Here is a 14057-nt window from a genome sequence, read left to right as displayed (position 1 = left end):
AAAAAAAATAAAACCCTAGATCCAAACGTTATACATACTTTTCTGAGTAATTCATTACATTAGGCGCTTTCACACCGGAGTACTTTTCCCTTTTAGTTCCGATAGTTCCTGGGATTTTACGTTCACACCAAAAAGAGAACTTAGTTCATGAGAACTTTTACCCCCAGGAAAAGCAGGGACTGAAAAGGGGGGAAAGTTCCAATTTCTGATTGGCTGGGCGGATTGCAAACCACGCCCCGTAAAACTCGGAAAAGTTTTGTGAAGCCGCCATTGTATTTGCTGGCATTAGCATTATTAGCATTAGCCCCGCGCACCAACGGAGAGAGACTAACTAATGGCAACACAAAAGAAAACACGGGAGCGGTGGAGATGAGGAGGTGTCGGCGTTCTGGCGATTTACTTGGAAGGCTTCCACTGGGGACTTCCGGCCGGGGACTTCGGGTGGCAGTATACGCCGTGAAGTTGTTTGCGGCCTGCCAGTAAACCCAAAGCAGAAGAAGAAGAAGTGATGTCAGCGGCTTCATTTGCGTAATCTTCCCTCAGGAACTTATTCCGGTGTGAACGCGATCTTCTCTTTAGTTCCATTGGGGAACTAAGTGCTGGGAACTAAGTACGGCAAAGTACTTGGTGTGAAAGCGGCTATTATCTTTTTTTTTTAAAGAAATATGCAGTTACAAGAGACGCTCATCCCCAAGTCTTTGTCCTTCTGTACTGTACAATACAACCCAAACACTGATAGGCTGAGAGATAGCATGAAGATACACAGAGAAAAAGAGAGAGAGAACCCAACAGGGCTCCGTATTCACAGCTGAGGGGTAAAATGTGACGGACAGACAGTTAAATAATCATAACAGTCTTTTTTCTTATACTTTGAAAAAATAAAAATAAAACCCCCCCTCCCTTGGTTAGGAGGGGGCGAAAGACACGTTAAAAACTGAGCAGCATCCCATCTGTCTCCCATCCATCAAATCCATCCGTCCAATCCACGCTGGCTGTTGTCAAAGCTTGTTCTGAAGTGATGATGAAAATGATGATGACGGTGAGAGCAGAATTTCATTTAACAATAAAAACAGAAGACGTATTTAGAATAATATGTAGTAGAAGGCACTGTAGCTGATAGAGAGAGACAGTCACAGAACCAGCTGATACTGAGCTTCTATCCCACAATGCAACAGAGGTCTGAAACATTAACATTCCCACATCGCTGAGAGACAGGTAGAGTGAACAAAACACAAAGGATACAAATGAAAAGCCAGAGGGGCTGCCGTGTGGGACACTTTAACCCCGACACTTTAAAAATGATGAACTCAGCTGTATGCTGCAACTCAAAGCTCCCAAGATGCACTGCTGCTGCTGCGACAGAAACAAAATAAACGGAGCCCGGCCCTGATTTGACAGTGACGACAACTTGGCAAATCTACAATAATGTTGCAGTTGGTTTTTTTCTCGGGTTAAGGAAGCAGGAAGTAGGTCACCAAGGAATGAGCAGCAAGACAACACTGCCTTTTGATAGGCTGAGGCAGACAGACAGGTTGTCAGACAGATTAGACAGGCAGGTTTAAATACACTGCTGCTCCTTCTGACTTTTCTCTCAAAAGAAGTACCAAGATCCAGAAGTGGTGAGGCTAAGTGAATCCAAACCTCCACTGATTTGGGCGTCAAAGCATCCCAAAAGAATCCATCGTTCCATCCGAGCGGTGAGACAGAGACGGCTAATGGTGCTCCGACCCTTCGAGGTGTACAAGTGAGACAGAGGAGAGTAGAAGAGGGGCCGAGGAGGAGGCGTTGAGGCGTCGTCACTCGGTGAGCAGCTGCTGGAGGAGGCTCTTCTGATTGGCTGCTGGGTTCTGGGACCCCTGAGGACCCTTCTGGGGGGGCGGCGCTCCGATGGGTCCCGCGTTCATGTAGGAGGAGTCGCTGCCCACCAGGTTCACGGTGCACTGGACGTCTGCAAACACCTGGACCTGCTGCACCTGCAGGGACAGAGAAAGAACGATGATACAGGGACCAGTAGTTTTTATATTGGCTTTTGTTTCTACTTGAGATGTGTGTGATGTGTTCTGTTCTTTTGTTTGTTCCTTTCGGGACTCCACGTGGTCTGTGTTTTTTTGTTGTTGTTCATTTTGGGGCCGATCGTCGCCTCATGCAGCTCACTGATCCAGTAATGAGTGAAGAATACATATATATAATATTTATAACTAGTTTAGCTTGTTCCGGAGGTAGATCAAATAGCTAAGTGTGTTCGGTCTAACTCTTAGTGTGTGTTGCTCCGCTCACCGGTCCGTCACAGCGGGCGGAGCTGCAGGATTTCTGCTTCACACACACCGCTATTTTGGGTCTTAATTTTAACCTTTGTTCTTTCTCTTGAAACCCTTTTTTAAAATTCTACTTCTTCTTTTTTCTTCTATTTTTTTCTTGTCGCTCTTTTCTTGTCAGTTAGAAAAGCAAACTGCATGCACTTTGCTTTTCAGCCAAACTGTATACAGTTAAATAGAACGGACTTCTTTGTGCAGATGTGAGTTTCCTTAACAACGGTCAATAAGTGCTTGACAGCAGTCTGTCTGTTTGGTATTAACAACGTGTAACGTGTTCTGAATTGACCAATCAGAATCGAGTATTCAACCAAGCCATGTAATAAGCCCAGATAATGCATGGTTTCTTTCCTCGTAGGTAAAAAAAATCAAGGTCCCACGAGCATTAGATGCGTCGATAATGTCAAACTACATTTCGAGGAAAGGTCTACAAAGTCAGGTGGTATAATGATGATAATAATAATAATAATAATAATAATATAAACATAAAGACATAAAATACATAAAGAGACAAACAGAAAAGGGGGGGTGGGGGTCAGAGGTTGAATGCAGTGTTGAACAGGTGGGTTTGGAGTGATTTTTTGGAAGCGGTGTGGGAGGAAGAGCCTCTGTCCACTGACCTGCTGGTCGCTGCACACTGAGCCCACGTTGCTGAGGTTACTGTTGCTGAGGCCCACCGGCTGCCCCATGGCGGTTAGAGATCCGACCCCTGAGCCCCGGGGCGCCATGGAGACGGTGATGCTCATGTTGTTGTAAACCCCCTGCTGGCCAAACGCCTGCCCTGCACTCTGTCCTGACGAACCGAACAGGCTGCAGCACACAGACAATCAGAGCATTACAAATGTGTCAATGTGTCAATTATAATCATGTAACAAACGGGCGGTCTTTTATACAACATTTAAAGGTCACCTATCATGCAAAATCCACTTCTTCATGTCTCTTCTACATCACCATGTGTCCCCTCTTCTTCATGTCTGTTCTACGTCACCATGTGTCCCCTCTTCTTCATGTCTCTTCTACATCACCATGTGTCCCCTCTTCTTCATGTCTGTTCTACGTCACCATGTGTCCCCTCTTCTTCATGTCTCTTCTACATCACCATGTGTCCCCTCTTCTTCATGTCTGTTCTACGTCACCATGTGTCCCCTCTTCTTCATGTCTCTTCTACATCACCATGTGTCCCCTCTTCTTCATGTCTGTTCTACGTCACCATGTGTCCCCTCTTCTTCATGTCTGTTCTACATCAACATGTGTCCCCTCTTCTTCATGTCTCTTCTACATCACCATGTGTCCCCTCTTCTTCATGTCTGTTCTACGTCAGCATGTGTCCCCTCTTCTTCATGTCTCTTCTACATCACCATGTGTCCCCTCTTCTACATGTCTGTTCTACGTCACCATGTGTCCCCTCTTCTTCATGTCTGTTCTACGTCACCATGTGTCCCCTCTTCTTCATGTCTGTTCTACATCAACATGTGTCCCCTCTTCTTCATGTCTCTTCTACATCACCATGTGTCCCCTCTTCTTCATGTCTGTTCTACGTCACCATGTGTCCCCTCTTCTTCATGTCTCTTCTACATCACCATGTGTCCCCTCTTCTTCATGTCTGTTCTACATCACCATGTGTCCCCTCTTCTTCATGTCTGTTCTACGTCACCATGTGTCCCCTCTTCTTCATGTCTCTTCTACATCAACATGTGTCCACTCTTCTTCATGTCTCTTCTACATCAACATGTGTCCCCTCTTCTCCATGTGTCTTCTACATCAACATGTGTCCCCTCTGTGGAAAGAGACTCTGAAAGTTTCAGGAACAAAAATTCTCTCTCTTTTTGATCCATTTCTATAAAAACCTGTCTGAAAATGAGCTGATCAGATTTTGGCCACTTTATGATGTCATAACGATGTTTTGTCTTGTGTAACCATTAGCCAATCAGAAACCAAGGTAACCCCCCCCCCCCCCCTTATCACCTGAATCTCCTCCTAGAGCTCAATTGAGTTATCTTTAACCAAATGTCTCTCAGGGGGGCGTGGGGAGGGGCTCCTTATTTTCATCTAAAGTAACAGACAGAGAATCAGCACTTTTGAAACAGGGCTGAAACAGAGGGGATTATGGGTAATGCTGCAATGATCTGTAGGTGTTTGGAGACGAACACTTCAGAAACATGTTCTGGATATATCTGAGACCTATAATATATTGATGAAACACAGTATAATAGGGGACCTTTAATGTTTGCACAACATTTGTTCCTTACCTGTTGCTGCTCATGCCGGTCTGTTGCCAGCTCTTCATTTCTGGTGACTGGTAGCCAGGGGGCGGGGCTTGCTGCAGCAAAGGACTCTGGGAGGCTGAATGTTGAGGCGACAACAACGGACTGGTCGGGCTCATCTCCGGAGGGAAAGATGGGTCGGCCTGGGCGATTACTTTAAAAGAGGAAAATGCATTTCTTAAATTCACAAAAAAGTAATAACTATTTAATTCCACTATTTTATTTCTTCATTCTCTGCAAGTCTTAAATATACTGTCTGTCTGTCGGAGGAGGAGGAGGAGGAGCCTGGGGATTCAGATGTTCACTAACAAGGCTGTAACGGTTGGCCTTTGAATTAAAGATGAAATCCACCATAAGGAGAAGCTAAATTTGATATGTTTCTATGTGTAAACTTAGCCTGGTCTTGCAAATATGGTAGAAGATGTGTCCTTGAAAATGTCGTGGATCCGATGTAACACTCACAACATTAAAGAATAAGACAAAGAGGAATCAATAAAACACAGATACAGAGTCAATAGCGTAATGTCCCAACATACTAAGAAGATCTGACAGCTTATATATGCATCTCAAAGTGCATGCGTACATAGTTGAACTCTTCCTGACCTCATAGTGTCAAATTGCATTTTCTGTTCCTCCCAGACTTTAAATAATTCTAGGTTCCATGACCCTTTTCTGCTGATACCACACATGCCAATGGAGACAACTGTTGGTCATAAAAATAATAATAAATGTTATTTGTAAAGCACCTTTCAAAGTGCTACAAGGGGCGTAAGTAGAAACATCCATAGAATCCTTGCTAAAAATAACAAAAATTGTCTAAGAAAGACGGGGGGAGAAGCGGCAACAGACCGTGCCAGCGTCCTCTCCTGCTCTCTAATAGAACAGATCGGCCTCCTTCCAGAAACTAAATGAATACTGTTGGGAAAATACTGAATGCTCCTTCTGTATCAGAGTAGCACATGATAACAGAGGCCCTACGTAGCTGTGTACGTAGCCGGATGTCTGACTACATGGATGACGCTCATGAGACACTGTGTTGAAGTTATGATGTTCCTAAGGCTGGCATGATGACACGGCCCCGAGAGAGATAAGCTCTATGACTGTCATGTTTATTGCTTACACAGACCTTAGCTAATCTTAACTAATGTCAGAATACTGCTTTGAACCAGTATTCTTTAGGGGTGTAACGGTTCACAAACATTTCGGTTCGGTACATACCTCGGTTTTTAGGTCACGGCTCAGTACGTTTTCGGTACAGCAGAACAAATTATCACAAAACATAAAATATTTGTTGGAGGGTTTTAATTATTATTAAACTGTGAATAATTTATTCACTCAAATGAATAAAAGATCAAATAAAACAAACATTAAGGTGCAGCATTTCGATGAACTGAAATAATCTGTATTTGAACTGTACTCGTACCTAAGCAGCCAGTTTGACATTAGGACTTGCTTGTCATTGTATTTTCTTAAAGAATAATGAACTTGTCCACATTGCTTGCTGAAAGGGCAGATCTGCTGGAGCTAACAATGTCTCCTGCTGTGGAGAACACCCTCTAGGGACAGAGGTAGCAGATACAGCCAGGTAGCGCTTTGCTAACATGGCAACATAAGGATGTTTGTAATAGCTTTGGCTCGGTCTGAACTTGTTGCGAGTGGTGGAGGCTTAAATGCTAGCGGGAGTTGGGTTTGCACTTCAGTCTTTTTTCTCTTGGTACCGGTGATATTCACGTTCGGGTGATGCCTTTTCAAATGAGTGTGCAAGTTTGATGTATTGCCAGCCGCGTAACCAATTGTAGTTGAACAACGCCGACAAACAGCTTTGGTTCGGTCCACCTGTCTTTGTCCGTCATCCTTGTACGTAACTGTGAAGCCAAAACCGGAGACTTCAATGTCCTCAAATGACTGACTACATTTGAACGCATCCCTGTGACCAGCTCTCATAGTATGCCTCTCGTCCAATGAAATGACTTGGTCGCTCTATGATGCGTTGAACCCAAAGTGAGCAAATTACTCTGAATGCTGCGACGAAGCACCGGAGATTACTTCCAAAAAGTTGTTCACGTTCTCAATTTTTTACGTTTAACGTTATATTCGTTCGGTACACTTCGGTACACAAGTGTACTGAACCGAAGGGCCCGTACCGAAATTATTCGGTACGAATACCGTTACACCCCTAGTATTCTTCCATCTTCTTGACTGTAACACCCTCTCTTGTATATCAGCATATCAAGGACTCTACTCTGGGAACTATTTGTCCCACGCAGCCCTGTGTGTGATGACTACTTCCATTCTTGCAAGGATAATAAATACATGTATCCTGATATTGAAGACCAAGCCGGTGACAAGTGAGATTTTTCTAACAAATACTCACTAGTATGGCTTGAACCACATGATTATATAAAACAGATTTGACAAACTCACCGGCCCCTCCGAACTGCTGGAACAGTCCCTGCTGCAGCGAGGCGTTGACGGAGCTGCTGAACTGGCCCTGGACACCACTCATCAGCGTGGGGCTGCTCAAAGGGACTCTGCCGGGCAGCTTGTTGTCCAGAGGAGCCCCGGGGGACAGGGGGCTGAAGGGACTTGGTGAGGTAGGGGGTTTTCCCGTCATTGGGCTGTTGTACCCTGGTGGGAAGGTGAACTGCTGCTGCTGCTGCTGTGGTTGAGGTGTTGTTGGAGGACCTTTAGTCGGAGCAACGGCCAGGTTCTGCCTCATCAGCAGGACTTTCTGCTGGAACATCTGCCTCTGACGGTGCTGGATGCTGTAGAGCTCCCTCTGACGCTGGGCCAGCATCTGGGCGTTCAGGGGAGGCTGCTGAGAGACACCGTGGAAAAGAGCATGTTACAACTATGAACAGATGTAGGTCATTCGTGTAAAGATGCAATGTACAATAATGTTGTGACAATGTTTGCCAATAAAAAGTAAATAAAAAAAAAAAAATGAGAAGGGAAACGTTACAGAGAAATAATTATTGACTTTTCTTCAAAGTAATATACAATACACTTTGGGAGAGCTGCAGCAATTGTAAAAAGATTGGACCTTAGAGTGATCATTCGTAAAGATAATATCTCCATTAACATCGAAAATATATATTAATAATAATAATAATAATAATAGATTACAACTGTATAGCGCCTTTTAAGGGACCCAAGGCCGCAGTAGGAGTGGAAGCTGTGATGGGTTAGGGGTCAAAGGCCATGGTGAACAGGTGAGTTTTTAAATGAAGACTTGAATATTATATTATATTAAAATAATCATGGTGGGATCTGTTCCAGGCTTTATTATCGAGTCTAGAGTAGGGCTGAACGATTAATCGATTTTAAATCTAAAATCGCGATTTTAAATCTAAAATCGCGATTTTTAAATGATGCAATTATCAAATCGCAAAATCTGCAATTTCTTTTAGTTTTTTTTTCCTTCTTGTGTGTCAGTCATCCACACCAATCAGAAGTGCTGTGCTCCACATGTACCAGCCATTGTTAACCAATCAGAAGTGGCCCATTATAGAAGGTGATAGACAGATTGATTCAATCACCTGCCAAGTATCTTTGAAAGTGCCTGCCCTTTCCAAATGGCTTCCAATGGAGCTCTCCTAGATGGTTAGGTGAAACCATCTGAGTCAGGTTAGTAATGCTCCATCACATGTTTCTATCACAGGGTGAATCTTAAACTGAAGCTTGACTTTAAAGCAACCCAACGGAAGTTTCATGTAAGTTTAGTTCTTTCACTCGTAGCTCGGGCTGCGGGGGTGCTAGAGACGGGAGCACGTTGATACGACCTTCCTAGCCGGAGGTATGGCCGCATTTTACAATAAACTTCCTTTGGGTCGCTTAAAAACAAATATCGCAATATCTGTCAGAAAAAAATCGCAATTAGCTTATTTCCCCAGATCGTGCAGCCCTAGTCTATAGAAGACTGTTTTTAGGCCGGGACTTCTTTGCAGCACCTCAATACTTTGTTCAGAAATGTTCACGTGTGCATATTGCCATTTTGTTAAAATTCAATAAATATTCATCAAGGTCACCGGTACCCAGAGAACCTGCATCTTAATTTAGTTGCTTACTGCCATTATATTTAGCCGTTTATTAGAACCTGCATTAATATATTTTTCAACCACACTGAACAGCAGAATTAGCTAAACACAACATTGACAAAAATCTTTATTTGGACTTGCGTTTCTGATCCAATGATGTATATTAGATAGTAAATATCGACTCTCTTTGCTCTGCTTTTAGTCTCTACAGATGGCGGTAGAAAATACCTGTTTAGCGACTAAATGCTCCACTTTGTTTACAAGCTAGTCACTTACTTTATTTGTTCTGCTCCTGCAGGAAATGATGCAAGTTACCAGAACAACAACCCCAGAGATAATCGAACGCTCCATCAAGCTCAATACAAGCAACCCTGCATATAGTTATTTGATTTACTGTGAAAAGGAAATGATTGATTACAGCAGCTCAAAGCTATATTCCCTGTGTTCGAATCGATGTAAACAAAATTATGTTGGTTGTGTTTCCGGCTAAACAGCAGTGTGTCTGTCTGTCTGCCTGTGCGTGTGTGTGTGTGTGTGTGTGTGTGTGTGTGTGTGTGTGTGTGTGTGTGTGTGTGTGTGTGTGTGTGTGTGTGTGTCTGTCTGTCTGCCTATGTCTGTGTGTGTGTGTGTGTCTGTCTGTCTGCCTGTGCCTGTGTCTGTGTGTGTGTGTGTGTCTGTGTGTGTCTGTCTGTCTGCCTGTGCCTGTGTCTGTGTGTGTGTGTCTGTGTGTGTCTGTCTGCCTGTGTCTGTGTGTGTGTGTGCGTGTGTGTGTCTGTGTCTGTCTGTCTGCCTGTGTCTGTGTGTGTGTGTCTGTGCGTGTGTGTGTCTGTCTGTCTGCCTGTGTGTGTCTGTCTGTCTGCCTGTGTCTGTGTGTGTGTGTGTGTGTGTCTGTGTCTGTGTGTGTGTGTGTGTGTCTGTGTGCGTGTGTGCGTGTGTGTGTCTGTGTCTGTCTGTCTGCCTGTGTCTGTGTGTGTGTGTCTGTGCGTGTGTGTGTGTCTGTCTGTCTGCCTGTGTGTGTCTGTCTGCCTGCCTGTGTGTCTGTGTGTGTGTGTGTGTGTGTGTGTGTGTGTCTGTCTGTCTGTCTGCCTGTGTCTGTGTGTGTCTGTGTGTGTGTGTCTGTCTGTGTGTGTGTCTGTGTGTGTGTGTGTCTGTGTCTGTCTGTCTGCCTGTGTCTGTGTGTGTGTGTCTGTGTGTGTGTGTCTGTGTCTGTCTGTCTGCCTGTGTCTGTGTGTGTGTGTCTGTGTGTGTGTGTCTGTGTCTGTCTGTCTGCCTGTGTCTGTGTGTGTGTGTCTGTGTCTGTCTGTCTGTCTGTCTGCCTGTGTGTGTCTGTCTGTCTGTCTGTCTGTCTGTCTGTCTGTGTGTGTGTGTGTGTGTGTCAGAGTCCGGGTCGGGTCGCGGGTGTTGCATAATAAATATATTAAAATAATAATAATTTAGTTTAATGTTTAAATCCTCAGACCTCTCCCCCGTGGGACCGCGCATAATCATAACCTCTGCAGCGCATCAATCTGCTGCTGAGCGCGCCACATTCTGAATGGCTGAGGTGAAGCTCTATAGCGGAGAATACAGCATTTTCAATAACACTTCCTCAAGAGCGAAATCCAACGTCTGGGAGGCTTTTGGTGTCATCCTAGATGCAGAGAATAACCAACATCCCACGCTTTTTGAGCCAAATATCCAACTGCGTGTGTTAATAATTGCACGTTTTCACTGCTCATATATATATGCGGGTTCGGGTCGGGTTGCAGATGCTTTGCTGACGGGTCGGGTTGGGGAACTAATTGGCAATATGTGCGGGTAGCGGGGCGGGTTCGGTATTGCACGTCGCGGGTGCAGGGCGGGATCGGGTCTTGAAAATCAGACCCGTGCAGGACTCGTGTGTGTGTGTGTGTGTGTGTGTGTGTGTGTGTGTGTGTGTGTGTGTGTGTGTGTGTGTGTGTGTGTGTGTGTGTGTGTGTGTGTGTGTGACCCACCTGCAAGGGCATCTGGGGCTGTTGGACCCCCGGACAAATCCCTATGTTCACAAGTGGGGGGGTTCCTGCAGGAAATGCAGTCATGCCTGACATCCTGTTCTGCAGCTGAGGAAAAGAAAGAGAGACACATGAAGTCAGACAGGTGTTGAAAGAGAAGAAGGGAGAGGATGATAGTAGAGTAAAAGGAAGGCAGGATTTCATAATACAGAACAAATCAATCAGATCATCGACAGAGGCAGAGAAGACGGATGGGAGGGGAGATGTATTAGTGATGATGGAGGACAGGGGAGTTCTTTAAAGAGCTTTTTAATCAATACTTACACATTTAGATAAGAGCTATTATAGGATTTAGACTAAAAGAGAAAGCTTTGAGTCAATACTTTGAGCTTCATTGCACCTCTCAGCATTTGAAAAGTATGTGAAAGCACTTAGAGCAGAGAAAGTGTGAAAAAAACTCAAACGTGTTTTTCCTTGCTTTTACTTTTAATGCTAGATTTTGAGTCATTGAATCAGAAGAAAACATCACAACTCTTATGGCGCATTTCCACTGCAGCGCGTAGCACGGTTTAAGCGTCCCGTGCCAAACCCGGCCCGTTTTTTGTTGCGTTTCCACGAGGGCTAGTTCCGGCTCAGGGCTACTTTTTCACAGTTTTTCTGGCCCTCCAAAATCGTGGTTCTTCCCGGGCCAACAACCGGGCTGAATATGCTAAACTAGGGACGTGAGTGGCTACACAACTACAACACAATGAACACATTTGACCGTGATTTAATTGTAATACATGTTTCCAAATGATGCCGAAGTAACAACATACTGATACCGGATAGTCAAAACCATGAATTCATGCTTTGACAAGTCTGCAGACAGACGGCAGGCGAAGAACCTTTTAAAATGCGTGTTTTCTGAATGGAGATCGGCTAAGCTAACGTTGTATATGCTCCGACCGTCCACACTCACAACAACGGCCTACAGACATAAACAAACCAGCGACTGTATTCTCCATGACACAGACAGTCTGTGGTTTGTACTTGTTTCGCTTGTGTCTAGTTTCTGAACAGATATGAGGAGCTGTGAGCTCTGAGGGCTAACAGCTAACGGCTGATGTTGGTTTTCTGTGGTTTACATTGAAGATGATGTCACGGCTCCGCCTACACTGCGTTACTATAGTTACTACCCCAGGTACTAAACTGTAATGGAAACGCAGCATAAAGTGAGCCTGGCGTACCAAGGCCTAGCTATACCGTACTAAGCCGTGCGAGGCCCTGCAGTGAAAATGCGCCATAACTCTCGTTGCACAGGTTTGACTGTACATAGTCACAACAACCCCTTTTGTTGGAGGATATATTGTCCCAGAATTCATTGGGATTATCAATTTGATGGTCATTAAAAGACAATGTTATTCTGTTACAGTTCAAATATAAAAGCATAATACTACAACATTTAGGCCGGCATAAATAATCAAAGTCAGGTCCATACATCGTAGCTGATGAAGTCATTATTGGGACAGACCTTAATCATTCAAATACTCAACATGTTACTGTGATATCTTGTTTCAACTGTTACTTTAGTTTTTTGTATTATTTCTTTATTCTATTTTGTCTATATTTTTACTTTGTGTGAATCCTGTTTTTAACTCTGACCCTGGTGCTGCTATCAACGCCTGAATTTCCACAAGGGGATAAATACAGTTCCATTATCTTAATGTTCATATGGGCCATAGAAGAAACTGTTTAACTTTATGATATTTAACTGAACTAATCTATGATTTATAGCAGGGGTGTCAAACTCAAGGCCCGCGGCTTCATTTCATGCGGCCCCACAAGAGCTTGCAAAGAATATAATACGTTTGTTATACGGTTACGTGGCGCTCTACAGGAGCACGTTGCCCATAAACTACATGTCCCACAATGCATTTCATTACATGTGCACTGAAGAGACTTGCAATTATTTACCCTAGACTTCTGCTTTCAGACGTAGTTAATAATGAAGTTATTACCCTATCCGATGATCCAATGTAGAGGCAATAATGTAATACATTATTTTATATATATTAAATATGTATTTTTATATAGTCTTAAAGTTACAACCGGCCCTTTTACGGCCCGTCCACACAGCAGCTTTGAAAAAATCTTGAAAATCTTGGAGGTGGGTGTGTCTGAAAGCTTGGGGATGTTTTGCGAGCAACGCGACCAACAACCAATCACATGAATCTCCCGCCCCGACATACAAAGCAATAGCAATGTTAAAACGAAGTAAACTGGAAATAAACTCTCCAAACAGGCGAAAACCCACCAGTTTCACCAACTGTCTCTGCCACCTCCCTCCATGCCTGGTTCCTCCGGTTTGTATCCCGGTAAATAGTCTGGTCGTAAAGAACCGGCTGATTTGCTACCGTAATTTCTCGTTTGGAATATGAGGAAATGAACTGCGGTCTGGCTCTCCCAGCTTACACGCGGTTTGATAGGCTAGTGCTTGAACTGTCAGATTTGCATAAACGGGATTTGATTGGCTGACGCTTCCAGCTCAGCTTCAAAAGTTGAACATTGCTCAACTTTTGAATCCTGGAAATCCTCGCTTTGCTTCCCCACAATGCAGTTCGGCGAAAAGCGAGGCAAAGTGACGTCACCCCATTCAAAGTGAATGGGCAGAGAAGCGTTGGAAGATTTTTTTAAAGTTGCTGTGTGTACGGGCCGTGAGTGTGGCCCGCGATTAAATTGAGTTTGACACCCCTGTTTTATAGCAATTTGAATATAGTTGTTATGAAAAACTAAATAAAGCCACGCCTCCAACCTGCTGTGGTCCTTGCAGTCTCTGTTGCAACTGCAGACGCAGAGTGTTGGGGGGCAGTCTGAGCGCCGGGACCCCCCCCTGAGGACGAGTCATGCCCGGTCTGATCCCGACGCCCGTCGTTCCCCCAGGAAAAGCCCCTCGAGGAGCTCCAAACCCCAGACCCTGGGGCCCCGCAGCCACCAGCTCTGGAGGAAACTGAGCCTGTGGAGCTGCGGTGAACTGGGACGGGTAGGAAGGGAGTTTAGGGTCCATCGAACCGGGGGGGGCAGTGGGTTGCTGGGTGCTGAAGGTCGGAGGGTTAGGGTCAAAACAGCCACCCTGGGAAGAGAGACAACATAAAACAAAGGGATATTAAAGGTCTGTTTCTTCTGGAGAAATGAAAATGCAATTTCAACAACAAACAACATTTTGCTATGCTGTTGCTTTACGTATGTATATTATTATATTCTCTTTCCACAGAGGGGACACATGTTGATGTAGAAGAGACATGAAGAAGAGGGGACACATGTTGATGTAGAAGAGACATGGAGAAGAGGGGACACATGTTGATGTAGAAGAGACATGAAGAAGAGGGGACACATGTTGATGTAGAAGAGACATGAAGAAGTGGATTTTGCACAATAGGTGACCTTTAATGATCTGTTTATTAAATTCTAAATGAAAATGTATTTAGCCTTTCCTAA

General features: G+C 44.4%; 1 protein-coding gene across 2 annotated transcripts in view; it reads right to left on the bottom strand.

Annotated features, from left to right (window-relative positions):
* The window catches only part of ncoa1 (nuclear receptor coactivator 1), a 36121-nt gene continuing 22064 nt past the window's right edge, over nt 1-14057 (bottom strand). The window contains exons 15-20 of one of the 2 annotated variants that reach the window (XM_079643512.1): nt 13375-13692; nt 10587-10691; nt 7001-7394; nt 4562-4730; nt 2933-3122; nt 1-1973 (exon numbers count right to left, since the gene is read on the bottom strand). In XM_079643512.1, coding sequence (XP_079499638.1) covers nt 1797-1973; nt 2933-3122; nt 4562-4730; nt 7001-7394; nt 10587-10691; nt 13375-13692 — 1353 coding nt within the window. In that variant the 3' untranslated portion in view covers nt 1-1796. The remainder of the gene's footprint in view (nt 1974-2932; nt 3123-4561; nt 4731-7000; nt 7395-10586; nt 10692-13374; nt 13693-14057) is intronic. The other variant, XM_079643513.1, reaches the window with a different exon arrangement.

The sequence above is a fragment of the Notothenia rossii genome, assembly GCF_949606895.1.
Source record: "Notothenia rossii genome assembly, chromosome: 8".
NCBI lineage: Eukaryota > Metazoa > Chordata > Actinopteri > Perciformes > Nototheniidae > Notothenia > Notothenia rossii.
The sequence above is the reverse complement of the archived record's forward strand: the minus strand, read 5'-3'. Positions and strand labels throughout refer to the sequence as shown.